The sequence below is a fragment of the Mustela nivalis genome (assembly GCF_964662115.1).
Source record: "Mustela nivalis genome assembly, chromosome: 2".
NCBI lineage: Eukaryota > Metazoa > Chordata > Mammalia > Carnivora > Mustelidae > Mustela > Mustela nivalis.
Genome location: NC_139021.1, coordinates 78418806 through 78443385, shown reverse-complemented (window position 1 = coordinate 78443385; position 24580 = coordinate 78418806). Strand labels below are relative to the sequence as shown.

The 24580-nt window shown below is 36.9% G+C and overlaps 1 protein-coding gene across 1 annotated transcript in view; it reads left to right on the top strand.

The window, feature by feature from the left end:
• Positions 1 to 24580, top strand: part of RAB2A (RAB2A, member RAS oncogene family) — a 90116-nt gene that overhangs the window by 57465 nt on the left and 8071 nt on the right. Inside the window, exon 6 of the mRNA XM_082719377.1 lies at positions 3233 to 3344. Coding sequence (XP_082575503.1) covers positions 3233 to 3344 — 112 coding nt within the window. The remainder of the gene's footprint in view (positions 1 to 3232; positions 3345 to 24580) is intronic.

Below are 24580 nucleotides of genomic sequence, written 5' to 3'. Positions count from 1 at the left end.
AATAAATAAAATCTTTAAAAAAAAAAAATAACAACGGTTACTGATAATGAGCTAAGTGACAACTTTGTAAACATAATTGACAGCTTATCTTATAAAATCTTTTTAAAAGATTTTATTTATGTATTTGAGAGGCAGATATCACAAGTAGGCAGAGAGAGAAAGAGAGAGAGAGGTGGAAGCAGGCTCCCCGCTCAGCAGAGAGCCTGATGCAGAGCTCGATCCCGGGACCCTGGGATCATGACCTGAGCGGAAAGCAGAGGCTTTAACCCACTGAGCCACCCAGGTGCCCCTGGTCAGCCAGCTTTTTAAAGGCATTCAATTCCTGGTGAATTTTGTAACGTTGAAACAGTGATGTAACTTAATATTAGATGGATGAGACTTTAACATCTTTGTTTTGCTTTATCCCTAGTTTGTGTGATATAAATTTGCATAAAAAACCACCATTCTTTACACTCAGTAAAAATTATACTGTAAAGGACTCCAAATGGGAAAATGATAAAAAACGCAAAATACAGTAATGGGTATGAGCATCTTCCAGTAGGAAGAAAGAGACAAAGGAGCAGTATGGGATTGTATTCAAGATGTTAATTACCTTTGGAAATTGATATTATGGGTCTTTTTTTTCTTTGTATTTTTCCATATTTGACAAAAACTTCTTCAGTTTTTATCAGAAAAAGTAATCCCTATATGACACAGTCATCTGGGTCGTGATTCCATCTCCTCCATCAGCTCTTCCTAGACTGTGAACTTGGTTGTTTTAACCTGCCCTCTTTTTTCCTCCATTTCCTCATCTGTCAGGTACATTAAATGAAATAATCCATGTAAAACACTTCACAGTACTAGGTTTATACTGTGTTACTCATCATCCAAGGAAATGGTTAAATGAACTGTGATGCGATATTAATTAATCACTAAAAATAGTGTTTGTGAAAAAGATATAATGATATAGATTCTAATATTAAATGAAAAAATTAGGACATGGAGTTACAGATACAGCATGGTTATGCACATATGTGAAAAAGGTCACTTTTCGGTAGAAAAACAGTACCAAGAACAATGATTAAGTAAGTCAATTTTAGGATGACTACACTATTTATAGAGTAACCTCCCTCCTCTCCCTGGCACTCCTGATTCTGCTTACTCTGCTTTTCCACATTTACCACTTTCTAACATACTATATTCTTTACTCAGTATTATTGTCTGTCCTCTACTGGAATGTACACTTTTTTGTTGACTTCTTCATTAATACATCTCAAGGGCTTACCAAAATTCCTGGCTTATAAAAGGCATTCAGTAGATATTTGTTGAATGAAGGAATGATTTACTTTTCTTAGAATTTTCTGTATTTCTAATTTAATAATGATGATAATGGATATTTGTGAAACTGATAACCAAATTAAAAGAAAAACTAACATTAATGTGCAGTACCTTTCACAGTCATCAGAGTGACATATATTAACAAGTGTGATCTTACCACATGTTGGTGAGGAGGTGATACAATGGGAAGGAACTTTCAAACATTGCCACTAAGAGTATCAATTATGCAGCTGTTTTGGAAGACACCTTTGTACCAAGTATATTCAAGTGCAGTGGCTTTTGAGCTTTCTCATTTGACTTAAATACATTTTCTATCATGTCTTAGTGCACAAATTTTATGTATACATACATAAAAAACAAAATTCCGTATAACAGTGGGTGATACAGTCTGATATTTTCTCTTCTTTTCCATACTAATTCACTGAGTCATGGCACATGTATACCAGATACTGTACTTGGAAAATACAGTACTTTCTAACATTTTACTACCTTGGAAAAGTTTTGGCACATGTACACAAAAAATGTATAACTTTTTATTGTAACGCTGTTTTTAATAATGAAAAATTATAAATAACTTTTTCAAATGGAAATTAAAAATAAATTGTGTTGCATTCATTCACTAGACTACATAATATGGCAATAAAACATTAAGAAACTAGATCTACATAGAGTATGTCAGTAACCCCAAAAAAATCATGTTGACCAAAACTAACAAGTTGGAGAATGTTAGCTATATCTGAATTTTTCTTAATATGCAAAAACCCTTTTTTGTATGGCTATAAACATGAGTATACATATAAAAAACATGCATGAGAGTGGAAACACTAAATACAGAGAAGTGGTTACCTTTGAGGTGAAAGGAAAGAATGAGATCAGGAGCAGACAGGTACAGAAGTGGTGAATCAACTATAACTTGATTTTGTTTCTCAATAGTGAAGAAATCTGATATAAATGTGTCTGAATAATCAGGGCTAGATGGAAGTACATGGGTATTCTATTCTCCATCCTTTTCTATGTGCTTTAAATATTTTATAGTAATAAAAACTGTAAGTTTTTATAATAAGACACTTTTTTAAAGATTTTATTTATTTATTTGACAGATCACAAGTAGAGAGGCAGGTAGAGAAAGATGAGGAAGCAGGCTCCCTGCTGAGCAGAGAGCCCGATCTGGGGCTCGATTCTAGGACCCTGGGATCGTGACCTGAGCTGAAGGCAGAGGCTTGAACCCACTGAGCCACCCAGGCACCCATAAAACACACTTTAAAGAGACCACTGCTTCCCCCCACCTTCCTAATACAGTTCCTGTACAAAAAAAATGAGTACTGCTCTTCCCCCCCGAAACTTCTAGATTAGACTTTTGTTTCTCTCTCCCTTTTTCTATGAACAGTTTTACTGTTAATAGTAACTTGGTTTAACTGAGAGTTAAACCAAGTAAGATTAATAATCTAATTAATGTGTCTTTAGTACTTTGGATTTTATTAATCAATTTCCTAGAGCTTCTGGAAATTAAGTGATTTGTTTTTAAATCACATTCATAGAAACTCAGTCTGGCTCAAAGTTTAGACTAGTGTTCTCTCTTGAATTGTTATTTTGAGTAAGAGATTTCCCTTCTTTGGGAACCCACTATACTCTAGAGCTGGGTGTTGATAGATGTTTCATTTAGGTTTCTCTTACTTACAGTGTTCTAGGATTCTAACTCCGGATCTTCTGTTGGATAATTTATTCCTTGAAACTAAGCACATTCTAGCCATTTGACCTTCATAATACCCAGAATAAGTCAGTTGTTATTATTATGTGTTAAAAATTAATCAAAAGAATAGTCAGCACAACTTTGAATCTTTTTTTACACTTTTCACAGATACCTCTATTTATACTGTGCTGGTTAATAACATGGCCTTTTATTTCCTATATTTAGTGATTTAGAATCTAGAAGAGAAGTAAAAAAGGAAGAAGGTGAAGCTTTTGCACGAGAACATGGACTTATCTTCATGGAAACTTCTGCCAAGACTGCTTCCAATGTAGAAGAGGTAAATAAGAGACCCTTTTAAATGTTCATCTTTTCACTTAATTGAAATGTATTGTATACTTTAATATTACTTTATTGGTATATCTCCGGTAAGCTTTTTAGTCTTTGAATATTGTAGAGTAGGAAAATTTCTTGTGTTTGAAATGTTTTGCCTTGTAACATTCATCTTAAACTCTTAAATCATATTCTGAGCCTTCTCTTGACACCGAAATGCTTTAACACATCTTTGCATGTATTTATCCTGAGAGAAAAAAGGAACACTAATGAAATTTGGAAATATATCGAGATATGTTTGTAGCTATTTGTATCTACTTTTGCTTCAATAGGGAAGGTATTTTTTTATTTTTCTGTAACATTATACAAAGCATAAAGTTATCTCAATTATTTCCATTGATCAGGCTGAACTGCTACAAGCTTTCTGAACACATCATAAAAAGAACATGTGTTCTTTTTATGCTTTCTGTATTTGGATATGGTATTTATATACTATATGTAGATGAGTAGATAGTTAATTCTCCCTAAGAATAAGAATCACCTCCCTAAGGTGAAAGTATTGCTACACTCTATTTTATAAAAGTCAGGAAAGAGGCTAAAGAAGTAAGTAGTTTGCCTAGAGTAATGCTGTACTTTCTACCTCTGGGTAAGACTCTCAGCAGCAGTTACGAAAAGGGATTTGAGAAAATAAATTATTTTAAAATGTCATTTTTCTAAGGATAGCAGAGAATAAGATGCTAGGCAGCAGCTTAACAGTATGCCTTTAACATAATAAGCAGTGAGTAAATATTTATTAAGAATGTACTTGGGGCTCTTCTAATTAACTTCTGAACCCAGAAATTGACTATAGTAATTCAACAGCATTGGTATTTTCACTGAAAAATTCTTCCTAAAGTATGACATTATACCTATCTATACTTGATGAAGTGCTCTGTGACTGTTCTTTAATGCATTTCCTATAGCTACCAATTAATGCTTTACTTCTTGTTGCCAGTAATTACAATTTAATTACATACAAGAGTAATATTGCACTTTGCACAGTGAACCCAGAGAGAAATTTGTTCGGCCCCTTTGTTCAGCTTAAAATAGACAGGTAAAGCTGCCTGTTTCAGAGAGGCACTCCTTTATTAGAGGTGTTGTATTTAGAAACAATAATAGCCAATGTATTGTGAGGGTTTCAGGACCTCTGAAACATATCCTATGGATTATTATTGATTTTCTTATTGATTTTAAGAAACTCTAAGGCCAAAGTTGAATACATTTTGGTTTAAAAAAAACCTTATACTATGGGGCTCCTGGCCAGCTCAGTCAGAAGAGCATACAAGTCTTGATCTCTGGGTTGTGAGTTTGAGGCCAAGGGTGTAGAGATTACTTAAATAAATAAAATTAAAAAAGAAAAGAAAATACTGTAAAGTTAGATGATAAAGCATCAAGTACTAGAAAATAATCCTAGATTTCTAGTTCTGTTTCTGATGCCTTTGTGTTCATTTTCTTTATTCTTAACTAGTAACAGTAGGTATATATTTGTAAACAGCAAATTACTGTTGTCATTTGGCTGAACACTAAAGTAAATTCCATTAATGTTTTAGCAGCACTTATTACAGAAATTTTGTGTTAATAATAAAAATAATTGTTTAAATTTGATCTGGGCAGGAATTTCCTACATTCATGAGGGAACTTTACTTAGTTATGTAAATTAACTTGCTTCTCAGAAACCAAGGATATTAAGAAATAATCTTTTCTAATTCCATTTTGAAAAGATTTATAGACAAGCACTACATAATATCATCATCCATCAGATTTTACCTGAAAGCTAAAAATATTTCATGATCAGGTGTTTTGAGGAGGTAGAGTACCATTCTGTGATCCACAAAGAGCAAAATCGAATCTTAATCTCTACAGGATTTAGGAACTAATTAAACATGAACGCAACAACCAAAGGGCTTCAGCATCTAGAAGAATGCTCTCCTATCTGCCAAGTACATCTAAAACTTTGAATATTATATGTAAAACAATTACAAGAAGACTGAAAGTTAGAGTGAAGAAGGCTGACCAGCTTAGAGGCCTTGGGATCTGAGGAAAGTGACATATCAGTGATTTCCCTTGATTTTCTTCAGATTGGGTTCTAAAGAAACTGGCAATCCAGAAAGGCCAGCAGGTGCAGCGGGAAAAAAGAAGCCTACTTTCTAGCCAAAGGACCAGGAAAGCAAACCATTCTATTATACCCAAACATGGCAGAAAAAATTATGGTTCTCCTTCTACCGTTAGCTTACTTTAATGAGGTTTCCCATACTCATTTTTCTGTGGGATTGGTATCAGGGAAAGCCAGCAAAAGTGCAGGTTTAAATTAGATCCAGAATCTCATAACACAGTGCCCCAAATGTCCAGATATCATTAGAAAATCACTCTTCATACCCAGAACCAGGAAGATCTCAAACTGAATTTGGGGGGTGGGGCGGGAATCAATAGATACTAATAGCAAGATGACAGAGGTGTTAGAACTGATTAAAAAAATGTTTAAGCAACCATCATAAAAATGCCTCAGCAAACAATTAACATGCTTAAAACAAGTGAAAAAAAAGTCTCAGCAAAGGTAGTATAAGTAAGAAGAACCAGATAGAAATTTTAGAATATAATTAATATAAAAATTATAATTAATTTAAAAAAGGTATAATTAATATAATTAATATAAAAAAGGTTCAGTGGATGGGGTCAACAGCAGAATAAAGGGACAGAGTAAAGAAATAGTGAACTGGATGATAGAAAAATAGAAATTACTCAGTCTATACTAGAGAGAGAAGACAGACTGGAAAAAAAAAATGAGCAGTGCCTCAGGGACCTGTGAAACCATAACACAAACTCTAACATTGTGTTATCAGATTCCTAGAAGGAAAGCAGAAGGAAGATGGCTCTGAAAGTACTCAAATAATGACCAAAAATTTGCCAAATGTGGCGGAAGACATAAACCTAGATTTAAGAGGATAGGATAAATCCAGACAAATCCACACCATCCCAAATTTGTCAATGGTCAAATCTCTGAAAGCTAAAGACAAAGAAAAATTACAACAGCAGCAAGAAGCAACTTACTAATTCAAATGACAGCAGATTTCTCATCAGAAACAGTGGAGGTCAAAGAAATACATAGTAGTTTCAGGAACTGAAAGAGAATAATTTTCAGGATGCTAAAACTAGCAAAAATACTTTCAAGAATGAAGAAAAAGACATTATCAGGGTGAAAGAAAGCTAAGAACTTATTAATAGCAGATCTACAAAACAGTGGCTAATGGAAGTTATCTAACAAATGAAATGATAAAGAATCTTTGAAGGAACACTGGTAACATAAAGTATGGATAATTACGATAGACTTCTCTTAAAACGTAGAAGTTTTACAAATTATGTTTGACAAATGAAGCAGAACAATAATGTCTAGTGTGTTCTTGGTGTATATATAGGAAATACCATAAACCATGGTGAAGAAAGGGCCATCAGGGGAGCTAAGGGTACTATACTTCACCTGATTTGGTAAAAGGACAACACTAGTAGACTGTGATTATATATATATACAATACCTGGAGTAACTACCAAAGAATATACAAAGAGATAGACTAATAAACAATAGGTAAATCAGTATTGAATTTTTAAAAAGGTTCAAATTAACCCTCAGAAAGGTAGGAAAAATAAAACCAAAATCAGCCATAGAAAACAGAATGACAGACTTAAGCCCTCACATTGCAAAAATGACATGAAATGTACATGATCTAAATATATGAATAAAAAAAAATGGCAGAGAGGATTAAAGAACATGACCCAACTATATGGGTATCTGTAAGAAATTCACTTCAAATATAATGATACAGGCAAGTTGAAAATAAAATTATTGGGAAAGTTACATCATATAAACATTAATCAGAAGCAAGAGTGACTTTATTTATATAAAATAGAATAGAGATGCAAAATATGTGAAGCAAAAACCAGTAGAAAACTGGAAATAAACTATAAACAGTGGAATTAAACTAGAAATCAGTAATAGCCTCCAATTATGATTATGGATTTGTTTATTTCTCCTTTGAGTTTTGTTAATCTGGTTATCAGTAAGCAATAACTGGAAAAAAAAATGTCCAAAAGACTTGGAAACTAAACAACACACTTCTAAATAATCTGTGTCTAGTGGACGTCTTAAAGGAAACTTAAAAATACATTGAACTGAATGAAAATGAAACTATAACATATCAGAAATTATAGGTAACAGTTACTTCAGTACAGATAGGGAAGTGTATAGCTTTAAAGGCATATAATAGAATAAAAGTTGTCTCGTCTCAAGTTAAGAATCTTAGCTTCCACCTCAGGAACCCAAAGCAAATAGAAGAAAGGAATAATAAAGATAAGAGCAGAAACCAGTGAAATTGAAAACAGGTAAATTATGATAGAGAAAATGAATGAAAAACTTCTTTTCAAGGATATTAAGACTGACAGACCTCTGTCAAGATTGATCAGTGCAGAAAAAGGATTTGACAAAATTCAATACCCATATGTTTTAAAACTTAAAAAAAAAAAAAGGAATTAAAGAATACTTCCTCAGCTCATTAAAAAGCATCTACAAAACCACAGCTAACATTATACATATGATAAAGGCTAAATCTTTTAGCCCTTAGATCAGGAACAAGGCAAGGATGTCTGCTCTCACTATTATTGAAGATATTGGTGGAAGTTCTAATTAGTGCAATAAAGCAGGAAAGGGAAATAAAGGCAGACAGCTCAGAAAGGAAGAAATAAAACTTTTTATTTGTGGCTGACATGGCTGACATGATTGTCTCTGGGAAAACCTATGGAATTTACACACATACACACACACACACATACACACACAAACAAACTAGTTAATGAGTGAGTTCAAGAAAATTACAGGATACAAGACAAATGTATAAAAAATCTCTTACATTTATGGTGCCCAGTTGGTAGAGCATGTGACTCGTGAACTCAGGGTTGTGAGTTGAAGCCCCATGTTGGGCATAGAGCTTACTTTTTAAAAGAAAACTATTGTATTTCTATATATAGCAAAGAACACCAAAATTTAAAATACAGTACCATCTATAATCACACAAAAATAAAAATACCTAGGTTTAAATCTAAAAATAACATGTACAGAACAGGACATATATGCTAAAAACTGCAAAATGCTGATGAAAAAAAATACAAATAAATGAGGAAACATACTATGTTCATTGTTTGGAGTACTCAACCTAGTAAAGATGTCACTTCACAGATTGATCCAGAGGTTTAATCCAATACCTATCAAAGTTCCAGTAATATTTTTTGATAGATATTTGACAATATTATTTTAAAATATAGATAGAGGGGCAAAGGGCCTAGAACAACTAAAGCCATTTTGAAAAAGAATTTAAAAAGTAGGGAAATCGTTCTTTGATTTCAAACCTTCACGTAGACTGTGTGATGCTGGTAAAGGAATAGATACATACAGCAGTGGGACAGAATAGAGAAACAATAAATAGACCCATACAGATATGCCCTAATGATTTAACAGAGGTATAGAAGTAGCTCACAGAGGAAGATAGCCATTTCAGTAAATGCTCTAGCAATTGGATGTTCCTAGACAAGTAAAGGCACCCGAGTCTCACACCTTATACAAAAACTAACCCAAAACAGATCCTGTAGTTAAAAGTAAAACATTTAGCTATTTGTATTTTAGCAGGGGAAAGGGAGAAAATCTTCAGGCTGTCGTGATAGACATGCTTTTCAATAAAAGCATTTATGCTTATGGATCATGATTCATAAAAGGAAAAATTGATGTTTGCCTTTTATAACTTGTGCTCTGTGAATGATCCTGGTAAAAAGATGAAAGACTGCAGACTGGAAGAAAATACTTGTAAGCCAAATACCAGCAAAGGACTAGTATCTAGAATAAAAAACTCTCAAAACTCAATAGTTTAAAGAAGAAATCAACCCATCTAGGAAACAGGCAAAAGACATGACCAGAGATTTCATCAAAAAGGATTTATAAGCAAATAAGCACTTGAAAAGATACTCAACATCAACCAGCTGTTAGGGAAATACAAACTTAAGACTTCCATGAATTATCACTATACATCCATCAGAGTCGCCAAAATTTGACAACACCAAATGCTGACAAGGATATGGAGAAACTAGATCACTCACACATTGCTGGTGGGAATGTAAAATGAAAGGGCCACTCTAAAAAGTTTGACAGTTTCTTTAAAAACTGTACATTTCAGGGATGCCTGACTGGCTCAGTCAGTAGAGCATGCAACTCTTGACCTCAGGCCCATGAGTTCAAGCCCCACATTGGGGGTAGAGTTTACATAGTAAAAATAAATAAAATGTGGAAGGAAGGAAGGGAGGAAGTGAGGGAGGGAAAAGGGAGAAAAGAAAAGAAACTAGACATTCAACTACCATGCTCTCTAGCAGTTGCTCCTCTGAGCATTTATCTCCAAAAAATGAAGATTTCCAGAAACCAGTACATAGATGTTCATTGCATCTTTATTTACAATATGGCCAAACACTGAAAACAACCTGGATGTCCTTCAACAGATGAATGATTAGACGGAGTAATAATAGTACATCCACAGTACAGAATACTACTCAACAGTAAAAAGGAATGAACTAGGGGACCCTGGGTGGCTCAGATGGTTAAGCATTTGCCTTTGGCTCAGGTCATGACCCCAGGGTACTAGGATCAAGTCCTACATTGGATACTCTGCTCAGCTGGGTGCCTGTTTCTGCCTCTCCCACTCCCCCTGCTTGTGCTTGCTCTGTCAGATAAAATCTTAAAAGAAAAAAAAAAGGATGAACTATTGATATATGCACAACCTAGATGAGTCTCCAGAAATCTATGCTAAGTGAATTAAGTTAATCCCAAAAGATTGCATATCGTATTGTTCTATTTATATTACTTCCTTTAAATGACAGAATTAGAGAAATGGAGAACAGCTTAGTCACAGCCAGGTTTAAGAGGGGGTGTCAGGGTGGAAAGAGGATATGTTTACAAAGAAGACCAACACGAAGGATCCTTATAATAATGGAAATGTTCTGTATCATATATCAACATTTTGATTATATCAGTGTCCTAACAGTGTCCAATACGTTTCCAAGATTCTACCATTAGAGGAAACCAGGTAAAGGTTACATAAGATCTCTTTGTATTATCTCTTAAACATGCATGTAAATCTATGATTACTTCAGAAAGTTTTATCAAAACACAATAATAGTAACCACATACAAACAACTTTAATTAAAGTTAACCTGTTCTTAAAGATCACAGTGACAATTTTTTTTTTTTTAAATAAAGATTTAGGGGTGCCTGGGTGGCTCAGTGGGTTAAAGCCTCCGCCTTTGGCTCAGGTCATGATCCCAAGGTCCTGGGATGGAGCCCCACATCAGCCTCTCTGCTCCACCGGGAGCCTGCTTCCTCCTCTCTCACTCTTTGCCTGCCTCTCTGCCTGCTTGTGATCTCTGTCTGTCAAATAAATAAATAAAATCTTTTAAAAAATAAAAAATAAAAAAAGATAAAGAAGCCTCACGATTGTATTACCAAAAAATACAAATGTGAGAATATGGAGGAGCATAGTTACAAAAGCTTAAGTGATATTTTTTGAATTTATTAAAAACACAATTTCTTTTTCAAATTATTAAGTTAATAATTTATTTTAAGGGGGCACCTGGGTGGTTCAGATGATTAAGCATCTGCCTTGAGCTCAGGTCATGATCCCAGGGTCCTGAGAATTGAGCCCTGCTTTGGGCTCCCTGCCTGGTGGGAAGCATGCTTTCCCTCTCCCACTCCCCCTGCTGTGTCCTGCTCTCGCTCTGTCTCTCACTCTGTCAAATAAATAAATAAAATCTTTATATATTTTTTTAAGATTTTATTTATTTATTTGTCCGACAGAGTGAGCACAGGCAGACAGAGTGGCAGGCAGAGGCAAAGGGAGAAGCAGGCTCCCTGCTGAGCAAGGAGCCTGATGTGGGACTTGATCCCAGGATGCTGGGATCATGACCTGATCCAAAGGCAGCCGCTTAATTAACTGAACCACCCAGGCGTCCCTAAATAAAATCTTAAAAAAAAAAAAAATCTTTTAAGTATGGCTCTTCGGGAACTCTCACATTTTTGCATAGAGCAATTTTTTTTTTTACAACAACCAAGTTCTTCTATGCTGTATATTATGTATTTTAGCTTATGCCTAACAATAAAGTTACTGTTCAGATTTTCATTATGCATACATAGACTTTCTTAGTAAGATTGTTCAGAAGTAAGAAGAAATTATACTAGTATTCATGAAAGAGACCCCTGAGCTATATAGAATAAGGAAGACCTGGTCAGAAGATAATAATGAGTTTCACATGGGGCAAAGTAACTGAGGGAAGAACTCCAAAATTGGGCTAAACATTAAGATGTCTTGCACTTTAATAAATAACCGAGTATTTTTAAAACAAACAAGTTCATTTATGACCCTTTGTGCATGTCAGACTTTAAAACACAATTAAGTACGTCATTAAATAATGAGTATTTCAGGGACAATATACTTTTCTCCATTAGTTTATTTTTCTACATCACCTGTATTAAAGCATTTTGCTCAGCTCACAGTGAGGTTGATGGCACTATTTTAAATCAATTTAAACAGTTGTCACCACTTAAAAAAGTAAACCCGTATACCCATCATCTGGCTTCAGAAGTTACCACCATTTTGACATTTTGATGTTTTTTTTTTATTATGTCCTCTGTTTTTTTTTTTAAGGAAATTCCAGAAATATTTTACCGATAAATATTTCAGTGACAATAATTTAAAAAACATATAACCATGATACCATTATTATACATAGCAAACTTAGCAGTAATTCCTTTATAATATCTGATAATCAAGTATGAATGGCATCCTTTTTATTTCATTCAATTGATGTTGAAAAACAAGTACTTGTTTCTTTCTTTGAGGTCAGAAAACACTAATAGGTGTTGTTTCTGCTTTGAGGAGAGGGAAGGAGGAGAGCTAAGCATTCATCAGGCATCTGCCTTGGGATAGGTACTCTTTTGCACCAGTGCCTGTGGCAGGAGTGCCAATACCTCAGTGGGAAAGTATACAGCTCATAAAATTGCAATATACGATCTCCAGGATTTCAGAAAAAAATTAGCCTGCTAGAATTAAATCCAAAGAGGAATCATGATGAAACACGGGAGATAAATATGCTAGTTTTACAGGGTCTAGAGGTTCTTAGTGACTTAGACTTGGCATTGGAGCACACAGAAATGAATTTCAGGGAAATTTGTTCTAAGTACTGTGTCTTATCATTGCCTTCCTCTGCGAGAGAGGCAGTTCAGGACAGTGGGTAGAACCTTAGGCTCTGAGCTCAGACAGGAAATTATTGTCAGCTTACCGCTTAACCTTGGAGGACCCATTTCTGGAAGAGTGGATCATGTTAGGAGATAAAAGAGTAAGATAGCTATCCTAATAACACATCCTACTCACCCAGTGAGAGTGGTAGTTGATTTTTGGGCAGCTCACAGAAGGTCATTATCTCCCCTCTTACTTTGTTTAAATTTATTTGAGAGAGAGTGCGTGCGCTAGTAGGAGGGACAGAAGGGGGAGGAGAGGGAATCTCGGGCGAACTGAGCACAGAGCCCAGCATAGGTGTTGATCCCATGCCCCTGAGATCATGACCTGACATGAAATGAAAATTTGGACACTCAACAGACTGAGCCACCCCCATTATCCCCTTTTTGTAATCTATGAGAGTTACTCAATTCCTAGCCAGTCTTGAATTGTAATACATAGAGAAGAACTTGGGAAACCCCTGCATTGAAAGACTATCACATAGTCTCTTAAAGGCCATTTTTTAAAATATAAAATAAAAGAGAATTACAGTCGTTTCTCCTTATCTATGGGGGGATATGTTCCAGGACCCACGGTAGATGTCTGAAACTGCAGGTGGCACCAAACCCTATATGGAACTATATATAAAACACTATATATATAATACATATATAACATATCTGTTTCTATACATATATACCAGTGAAAGTTTAATTCATAAATTAGGCATAGTAAGAGATTAATAACAATAACTTAATTGATAGCAATTATAATAATATACCACAATAAAAGTTTTGTGAATATGGTTTCTGAAAATGTCGTCCTATACTATACTCACCTTGGTGATGATGCAATCTGGTACGTTGTCTGTGATATAAGATGACGTGCGGGGCGTGACATAGGCATTGTGATATAGCGTTAAGCTGCTCTTGACCTGATTGTACATCAAAAGGAGGATCATCTATTTCTGGAATATGGTTGACCGAGGATAATAGAAACCATGGAAAGCGGAACCGCGGATAAGGGGGACTACTGTATGTTAAAAGATAGAAAGATTTATAGAGAGCCAGTGTCCTAATCATGGACCATTTGACTAAAAGTTCTTTTAGAAATTTAAACCCAGGGGTATCTGGGTGGCCAGGTCAGTTAAGCGTTCGCATTCGGCTTAGATAATGATCCCAGGATGCTGACATCGAGCTCCACATCAGGCTCCCTTTTCAGTAAGGATCCTGCTTTTCCCTCTCCCACTCCCCGTGCTTATGTTCCCTGTCTCACTGTGTGTGTCCGTCTCTCTGTCAAATAAATAAATAAAATCTTTTAGAAAAATTAAGAAGAAAAGTTTTTTTTTAAATTTAAAACTACATCGTTGTTTATTAAGGTTAAACCTGGTAGTATGATGATTCCTTTCTGTTTATAACCAGACCTGTTGACTTTTGCTGTTATGCTGTAATCTATTTTTATATTTTAGTCAAGATCTAATTACTGTCATGCAAGTAGAGACCATGACATTTTTAACTCTTGTACTTCCCTGGAAGAGGTTGGTTAATTTGCAGCATAAGATGACAGCATTTTTCTGACCTTAGTTGAGTTGTTGCTGAAAGTAAGTTTACTATTAATCTGTGGATCTGTTGATTTACTATTCTGTTTAATGATTTCATCCATGAGAGATCTTTTGAGGGGAAGAACAGCCAAACTGGTGTTAGAGAAAAATGCATAGGATAGCCCACAACAAAGAATTACGTGATATAAATATCAGTAGTATTGAGGTTGCAAAACACTGAGCCAGAGTAATAGGATACAGTTAAAATCAGTGAAGTGAAGCACCAACAGCTCTGTGTCATACACGTGTCCTCTTTATTCATTTAGAAGTGCGTGGGATGGTGTATGATGATCTTAAAAATGCTTTATATAGGGGCGCCTGGGTGCCTCCGTCGGTTAAGCATCTGCCTTCAGCTCAGGTCATGATCCCAGGACCCTGGAATCAAGCCCCAAAGTGGGCTACCAGCTTGGGGATTCTGCTTGTTCTTCTGCCCATCCCTCTCCCTAACACATGCTTCTTCTCACTCACTTGTGTTCTCTCTCTCTCTCTTTCTCTCTCAAATAAATAAAATTGTTTTTTAAAAATGCTTTATTTCAGAGCCACCTGCATGGCTCAGTTGATTTGAGCATCTGACTCTCGATTTCAACTCAGATCATGATCTCAGGGTGGTAAGATCAAGCCATCAGGCTTCAAGCTCAGTGCAGACTCTGCTGAGATTCTCTCTCTCCCTTTCCCTCAACTCCCCATCCCCCCATAAACATGCTCGCTCACTCTAAAATAAGTAAATAAAATCTTTTTTAAAAAGTGTTTTAGTTCAATGACAATCAGGAAGAAAGTGAGGACAGAGTGCTCTTAGGAAGTGACACCACTCCTGCTTCTGTTTGGTGGGCTGTCTCTGACCTGTGAGTTCTGCAGTGAGTATCCTCAGGTGTTTTCAGCATCTTCCTGATGATTTGATACCTGGATCCAGGTTCATTCTATCCCTAATCACTCCTGACCTCCTTCCACGGCAGCCACTATTAACACCATCATTCAATGCTCTACTTCAATACCTTGAACTTTTTATTTTCCTTAACTCTGCCCTCTCCCATTCCAGTTGTTTTCCTCTTGCCCAAATTTATGCTGCTGTTCTTCAACTGGGATCTTAAATCTAAAATGACACCAAGACTGTACTTTCCAGTATTTTGGGGGGGGGGGGGCCTGGCTGACTCAGTCAGTTAAGCATCTGACTTGATTTTGGCTCTGGACACGATCTCAGGGTCGTGAGATTTGAGTGTCACATCAGGCTCCATTCCTGGCATGAGTCTGCTTGGGGTTCTCTCTCCCTTTCCCTCTGCCCTTCCCCTGCTCAAAAAAGATTATTTTTCAGAATATTTTTTAGAGAGTATAAAAATAAAATACCTTAGTCTGCCTAAACAAGAAATGACTTACAAAGGTAAGAATTCCTCAGACTAAGATCTACTGTTTATAAAGTCATATAAGATTATTACCACACACGTAAACATTAGCTATACACAAATATAGAACGCTTTTCCATGTAAAACCTCTATTAGCAAACTGCTATAGTATACAGATATTATGTTTAAGTATTTTGATTTCTAAACTTTAAGTTATAATTTCTGAGTTACAGATTATAATAAGGGAATTCATTCTTCCCATGAAGTGGATTTTAGTCACTCTTACACAACTTGGAATAGTTCTAGATGTGCTATTATCATTTATCCTTTTTGTTATTCACTGAGGAAGTACACCCATATCTGTGATAGTAGAAATACACCCCAGAGTTCATCTCCTAAATGTCAATTAAATCAGAAAGCCAAATTCAACCAAAATAGTCTTGTCTATATGGTATTTTCCATAGTAATAGGAGACCAGAGCCTAACTCTGAATTTTCAGTTTCTAGTACTGATTTTTTAAAATATGATATTTGGATACTATACTCCTACATCTGAGTTCCTAGCATATGGAGGGGAAAACCCATTTAGTTGCCTGTCATTTATTCAAGTAATATTTATGCTGAGTATACAGAGCATTTATAGTGAAATGAGGAAAATGATATTTTTTAGGAAATGGATTTTTAGGAAATCCATTGTAGCTTTTTTTTTTTTTTTTTTTTTAGGAAAATGAGTTTAATCTCTATTTCTGACAAAAAAAAGTCCCCTTGACTTCCATTTTACTAAAGATTTTGCTGATAAGAAAATAAGAATCAGCTATGTGACCAGCAGTAAATATTTTTGAATATTAGTTTTGGCTTCTCTTGTCAACTGAGACCTGAAGGTCATTGAGGACACTCAAGATACTGTGTGTACCTGGTAACTGTCTGGCTCCTCAGGGAAACACCTCGTAAGATGCTACCGGCTGGTAGTGCATTCTAGAACCACAGCTTTGTTGAGTGTCCTACTCTGCAGTGTCCCAGGAAAATCTGGCCTCTGTCGTCTAACCTGTGACAAACTGAGGAGTTGGTATGAAGATTACAGGAAACTCCTTCTGTGACTGGAATCCAGTGATGTTGGCTCCACACTTGTGGTGTCAGCATTTAAAAGAGTGTCTCGGGCGCCTGGGTGGCTCAGTGGGTTAAGCCGCTGCCTTCGGCTCAGGTCATGATCTCAGGGTCCTGGGATTGAGTCCCACATCGGGCTTTCTGCTCAGCGGGGAGCCTGCTTCCTCCTTTCTCTCTCTGCCTGCCTCTCTGCCTACTTGTCATCTCTCTCTGTCAAATAAATAAATAAAATCTTAAAAAAAAAATAAAAGAGTGTCTCATAAGTGGAAAATGTATTTCAGAAGAATTTTCAGGTGATTAAAACATGCCAGGTACCTGAAACAATGCAGTTGTATATTTGTATGGCATGTTGTCAGAGTTCTTTCACGTACGTTATCCCCTTTCCGTTGCACCACACAGTAGAGAATAGCAGTAGTAAAGACTATGATCTCAGGGTCCTGGGATCGAGCCCCACATCGGGCTCTCTGCTCAGCGGGGAGCCTGCTTCCCCCTCTCTCTCTGCCTGCCTCTCTGCCTACTTGTGATCTCTCTCTGTCTATCAAGTAAATAAATAAAAATCTTTATAAAAAAAAAGGAGCATTAATTAAAATGATCACCTCTAGAGGTGCCTGGGTGGCTCAGTTGGTTAAGTGTCTGCCTTCAGCTGGGGTCTTGATCCCCAGGGTCCTGGGATCGGGTGCTTCATTAGGCTCCCTGCTCAGCAGAGAGTCTGCTTCTCCTTCTCCCTCTGTCGCTCCCCCTGCTTGTGCTCTCTCTCTCTCAAATAAAATCTTTTTAAAAAATTAAAAAATAGAGGGGTTGCCTGGGTGGCTCAGTGGGTTGAGCCTCTGCCTTCAGCTCAGGTCATGATCCCAGGGTCCTGGGATTGAGCCCTGCATCAGGCTCTCTGCTTGGCAGGGAGCCTGCTTCCTCCTCTCTGCCTGCCTCTCTGCCTACTTGTGATCTCTCTCTCTCTCTCTCTCTCTCTCTCTCTGTCAAATAAATAAATAAATAAATATTTAAAATAAAATAATAGAATAAAATTGTCACCTCTGCATAAGGTTTCATGAAAAACGTGTTTAGGAGGAGCTGGTATGTATCCCCCTTTGTAGGAAAACCAGAATTCCCAGTAGTTTATTAGTTTCTGAGGAACTCCTGTTAAGAAGCTTGTTCACTTTTTATTTAACCCAGAGATTTCCCAGTGTGATTTAACCATTCTCCTTCCAAAAATGGAATTGGGGTAGGGGATATTTAATATTTGAAAAATGAATGGACCTGTCTGGCTCTTTCAATGGAGAATATGACTCTTGATCTTGGGGTCATGAGTTCCAGCCCCACATTGGATGGAGAGCTTACTTTAAAAATAAATAATAGGAACAATCCCTCCCCCCCAAAATCAGTTGTATTTAGAGCTGTGCTTCTCAAACATTAATGTGTGCTCAGATCACCTAGGAATCCTGTTAAAAATGCAGATTCTGATTTCGTAGGTCAGGGGTGTGGCCTGAAAGCTTGCATTTGGAACCTGCTGTCTAGTGTTGCAGATGCTGCTGCTCCTAGGGCTGGGCTCTGAGGAGGGCACAGACTGTGGAGTTCCTTCAGCTCTGTTAACTAACGGAAGAAACTGGAAGGCTACTCTCTTTTTCTGTTCCATAGAAACATTCCTTCAAACGAATTCATCCTCTCCTTCTCTAGTGATTCTTGGCTCTCAGCATATAATTAAATAATCAAGTTTCAATCATTTTAAAAACAAAAACCTGTCATTCCCAGTTCTGGATATGTTCTCTTCTATCTTCTTGTAAACTCCCATCTCCATTTCCTCATTCTTTTTCACACCTCAGTTCACAGGTCAACTTCCTCTGCCATGGCCAAAGTTACCCTGGACCTCCTAATTGCCTGTTCTAACAAATACTTCTCTGTTCTTGCCTGAACCAGTTCCTTTGGGTATTTGAATCTTCAGTAGCCTATGTCTTGAAGTGTTTCTTTTTCCCTGACCCTACATATAGTCATTTATTCAGTGAATATATATTGCTTTCCACTTGTGTCTTGTTATTTCTACCTGTGAAATATCTTCCCAAGTTGCTCTCTTCTCTCATTGCTATTGGATTACCTGTCTTAATTTTTCAATCCTCTACATTGTTGCCTCTGAGATGTTTAGAATGAAAATTGAATGTCACTCCCCAGTTTTACTAACCCGATGTGTAGTGGGCTCCCCACAGCTTCAGAATCAAGCTCATTAGCTTGGAAGACAAGTCCCTTTATTGGTCAGCTCCATACAGTGTGCTCTCTGTATTCTACTAAGAGCTTACCAGCTGGGTGGTACTCTCTCAGCCTGCTTCCACAGAAAGTGTTCTTTACCCTTGAGATGCCCTTCCTACCTGATCGTTCAAGGATATAACAAAGTCTCATACCTCCTCTTGGAATGCCATGACATACAACACACCTTCCCTGCCCCCTCCACCACCAGCACCAGGCACATGCCCACATAGTCAGCAATTATGTGCTCTTTTCTTTGTGTTCATTCTTGTATCTTCCTGAGCATGAATTTATCTTAGCACTCTATCATGATTGTTGTTTTTCATGTTGGTTCAACGTAAGGGCAACATTCCTTGAAAACACAGACTATCTTTTCATCTCTGCATTCCCAGCACCTAGCACAGTTTCTCCCCTGTATAGTAGATAATAAATGTTTGGATGGTGAAGTATTTATTTAATTACTTCAATCTTGTCCTTTTTCCTTCAGTCTTAATCTTTCATGCTTTGGTCTCACTTGTTAATATGTAGATGGAATTCTGTCTTAAACCTTCTTTGCTCTAAGCATTCTAAAACCCAGGAGATTTTTGAAATCCCAGAACAAATTGCCTTCTCCTTTGATAGGAACTTCTTTCAGTAGCTACCTAGGGTCTTGGTAGTTTGAAAAGATTTTTTTTTTTAGACCCAGGAATAAATAAATGTCACAGAGATTATAGCAGGCTAGGAAAAATACCCCTTCCCAAAAGCCTCATGCTAACTTCATGAAGATTTCAAAATGCCTCAGAAGTGATGTATTATTGTATTATAATTATATATGTAACTGTGTGTATAGTTTTATTTATATATATTTATAAATATATATAAATGTATATATAAATATGTTTAATGTATATAAATATATATTTATGTATAAATATATATTTAAATATATATTTTTTAGTTTATATATAAATATATAAATAGATATATAAAGGAAGTGTGTCTGTGTCTATGTCCTTCCCTATCTTTCTTCCTAAGAAAATTCAGTTTTCTCAGAGTTGTACATTACCAAAACCCATAGTATTATATTCTCTCTAGGGACTAAAGATGATTGTGGTGTGAATTGCGATTAAACTTGCCATTTGTTTAACAGTTGTCTCCTTATCAGATATTCTCACTCTCTCAGCCATTTGATGGGTTATTTTGCTCTGTGTGCATCAATTTTACTTATAGGAAACCAGAAAAATATATAAACATCAAACAATGTTGAGGCAAAAGTCTAGTAATTTAAAATAGCTTTTAAAAAGTCTTAAACTCTTTGGGTTCGTGGCTGGCTCAGTCAGTGGAGCACTCGATTCTTGAACTCAGGGCTGTGAATTTGAGCTCCATGCTGGGTGTAGAGATTGCTTAAAATCTTGAGGGGCACCTGACTGGCTCAATTGGAAGAGCATGTGACTGAGTCTTCATCTTGGAGTCATGTGTTCGAGCCCCATGTTGGCTGTAGAGATGACTTGAATAAATAAAGAAATTTTTAAAAAATCTTTAAAATATCTCAAACTGTTGAAAAAATCTATTGAAAAAAGTTCCTGGCTTAGCTGCTGAAGTACTGAAAGATAGAACCAAGGGCACCTGGTTGACATAGTTAATCGTCTGCCTTCAGCTCAGCTCATGATTCTGGGGTCCTGGGATCACGTCCCGCATCGGGCTCCCTGCTTGGTGGAGAGTCTGTTTCTCCTTCCACACGTCTCCCTTGTGTGCTCATGCGTGTGCCTCTCTCTCATGCTCTCTCTGTCTCAAAATCTAAGCATAAATAAATAAATGATAGATACAGCCAAGATAATAGCAGAAAGCATAGTCAACTAACTAGCCCTAAGACAGATTGCAGTAGCTTGCCAAGCCATCTGACAGGGTTGGTGAATTTCTATGTCTAGGGAAAGCACATGACTTGGTAACCAAAAACACCCAATTTCAAGGCCCCTTGTTAATGTTTGTGTCCTGTCCCAGTACCTCCAAATTTAATTTGTGTTGAGAGGACATCTTACTTGCCTTGGGCTGTATTATAAGTGGTGGAACAGATATTTCTGTAAAACTGAAATGTGGTATAAACTGAAGCGTTCTTGTCCCTTAACCCTATTCTCAGTGTCAAGGGTACCACACGACTTTTTCACTGGAAATTTGACCTGTCTCTATCAGGTTTCCAGCATCCTTGGAGGAGTGTTTAATAAATACATAGATCCTAATAGGAAGATTTGGCTGACCATCATCTGTTTCTCTACCCCTTACTTGGCCATCACCCAGCAGAACTTGGATCATACAAGCCAAACTAACTTTGAAATTTGCATCCGCTTTCTTTACTGAACTAAGGGAGCTAAACATTCTTGGAGAAAGTCCTGCTAATGTGTGCATATCATACACTGACATACTCATGCACTTATAGTGCATAGTCCTATAAGCACACAATTATCTAGATCACCAGCTGCCAAGACTTTCCACCTGTATCTGATATAAGCATTAGAATTCTGTGTGTCTAAAATAAACTCTTCATTCTCTCCTTGAAACCTGATTTTTTTCCTTTTTATTTTTCTTAAAGATTTATTGGTTTGTTTTAGAGAGCGAGTATTAGCAGAGGGAGGGGGAGAGGAAGAGAGAGAGTCATACTCCCCAATGACCATGGGGCCCAACACAGGGCTCGATCTCACAACCCTGAGATCATGGCCTGAGCCTAAAGCAAAGAGTTGGACGCTTAACTGACTGAGCCACCCACGTGTCCCCTCCTATTTTATTTATCTCAATTCATAGCATACCCTTCCATGTCAGGCATTTTAGCCAAAAGTAGAGTCACCCTTAAATACCTCACCATTCTTTCCCTGTTATTTACCAAGTCCTGTTAATTTTTCCAAAGTAGATACTAAGTTTGATCTTGCTTTCCATTCTTGTTGCCACAGTTAATTTGTCGGGCCTTCATTTCTTATCTGGATTATTGTTTTAGACTCTCTACTGGTCTCTGTGTTGCCACCCTTGCATCCTTATAAATTCATTATAGAATAAAATGAACACATAAAATAAAAGAAAATTCCTTTAAGCTGTGTTAAAGATAAGTGATCCTGATAAAGGGAAGGTAAATGTGGCAGAGTGTCTTGCTTCTGCTGCAGCTATGTGTGGTCTGGGACAGATCATTTCTTCTTCTGCAGCTCAGTCCTGTCTATAAAGTGAGAGTTACTATAGACCAGATTTAGCAGTGGACCTCTTTCTTCTAATGAAACACAGGAAGCCGTGTGAAAGAAAAGCAGAGTGGGATGCCATGAAGATGAGGGGAAAGAGCAGTTTCATTCTCCTTTCACTGGGCTCTCCCTCCTTCTCCATCATGCCCTACAAGGTGTCCATGAAATACAATTTGAAAGCTATTTATTGTATTGGATGTTGTATGTATCTTTAGTTTCTTACTGAAACTAAATGAGATAGACTCAGAACGTTTTAAAGCCACAGAATTTGAAGGAGTTTGTGTTTAAACTGCCTAATCTTGAGTTCTAGTCTGATGTTCCTTTCACATGACCTCCCTGTCTTTGCATAACATTTAAGCCTTATCTTACTGTATTTTCAGGGCTCACTGTACATGTTGTATGTTGTTAATTTATCTTTTTAATGTTCATTTTTTAAAAATCAAGATGCTTTAATTCACTGAAGAATGGAGATAACCATTTTTTTACCTTTCTTTTTTTAAAGATTTTATTTATTTGAGAGGGAGAGTGAGAGACAGCACAAGCGGGATGAGGAGCAGAGGGAGAAGCAGACTCCCTGCTGAGCAGGGAGCCTAGTGTGGGGTTCTATCCCGGGACTCAGGATTCATGACCTAAGCTGAAGGCAGACACTTAACCAGCTGAGCCTCCCAGATATCCCTTGATCTTGATCACCATTTCTCTCCTTTACTCTGCTGTGTTTCAGGACACATTCGCATTTCACATGTGTACGTTCTTCTCTGTTGCTCCCCACACATCATCGCACTCACACATTTATGATGCTGAAGGCTAACAAGCCATGAGTGCTTACTACTTGCCAAGCACCATTCTCAGTGCTCTACACGTTCATCCTCCCAACGATTCTGTGAAGTAGGCATTAATATCATCAGTATCCTCATGCTACAGAGACAGTAAGCAGTGCGTCCAAAGCAACACATCTAGTAAGAGGTGGTGCTAGAGTTAGAACCTAGACAGTCTGGTTCTAGAGCTCTACCCTTGGCCATTCTGCTAATAGTATAGGGAGAATGTCATCCCACAGATCTTCTTGGAAGCAGATGAAAGCAAATTAAAGTTAATTTCCTTAGTTTTACATGTATTTTGAATTTCTTTCAGAAATCATGAAAACCTGTGCAAATTACTTAGCATGGTAAATATTGGTTATTATTAGCATCATCACATGGACACCTGTAATGTTCATAGCATTGATTAGGAATTGAGAAGAAAATTAAACATTTTAGTTACCTCACATTCCCTAGTTCTAAGAAAAAAACTGAAGAATCAACTGATTGCACAGCATATTTTGCTGTCATTTAAGATGTTTATTTATTTAAAGACTTACTTTTATGCAGTCTCTTCACCCAGCATGGGGTTTGAACTCACAACCTTTTGATCAGGAGCCACATGCTCTACCAACTGAGCCATCCGGGCATACCCTTGTTCAGGATGTTTCAGTGAAACTAAGATACTTTGATTTGTTTTGAATTCTTACCTATCAGATGGTATAGTTTTTCTCTTGCCACCAGGTGGCAGCATGTGACATAAAGAAATAACAAATCTTTTTACTTTATTGTCGACAGTCTTCAGTATTTTGCTTTAAAAACTGTTAAACTATAATAAAAATGAAACTTTGTTCTGTGTTTGCCTCCGCCTCTGTTCTCTCTCATTGGCTGTGAAGGAATGCCCCTGAAGCATTTGATGTCCTTGGCCTACATCTAGACCTGCCTCAGTCCTGCCCTGCACACATTCTCCCTCTGTCAGTGCAGAAAGTGTCATTTTCCTGCATCTTCAACGGAGATTTAAGCCCTTGTTCTTAGATTCTCCCAACTGAATTGTTTCAGTTCAGCAACAATAGGAACTATCCTCCTCTTCCCTATTATCTTCCATAGGACCAGGGAAGTACTGAGTCTAAGGTAACAATTTAACAGCTGCCACTGGGTGAATGACACCTGGCAAGATCGGCGTCAGCTAGTGTGTTGAATATTTCTTAGAATTATGATGCATTTTGTGGTTATGTTTATTTTAATTTTTGCTAGGGAAGTCACTGAAAATGGACTTAAATTTAGGTATTATTAATGCCAGGGGCTGAAAGATTAGTGTCTGAGATAGAGGGCAATTAATGGCTAATGAAGGTAAAGAACTGACCGTGACAGTTCATCAAAGTAGGGCAAAGGGGAGAGCTAATGGTAAAATGAAGAGAGTCAGGCCTCTCTGATCCTGGAGTGCAGTCCTGCATGGGAAAGCAAGAGGCTCACAAATTAAGTTGGCTACACAGACATCTATTTCTACTTCATAATTGTGGATCTGCCTAGATACTGTTTGTTCCACAGTGTGAATAATGAAATCTTCTGACATCGGTTTCTCAGCAAATGTTTTTTCCTATTCTGTAACCTATTAATATTCAGATTTGATTGTATTGGTGGAATA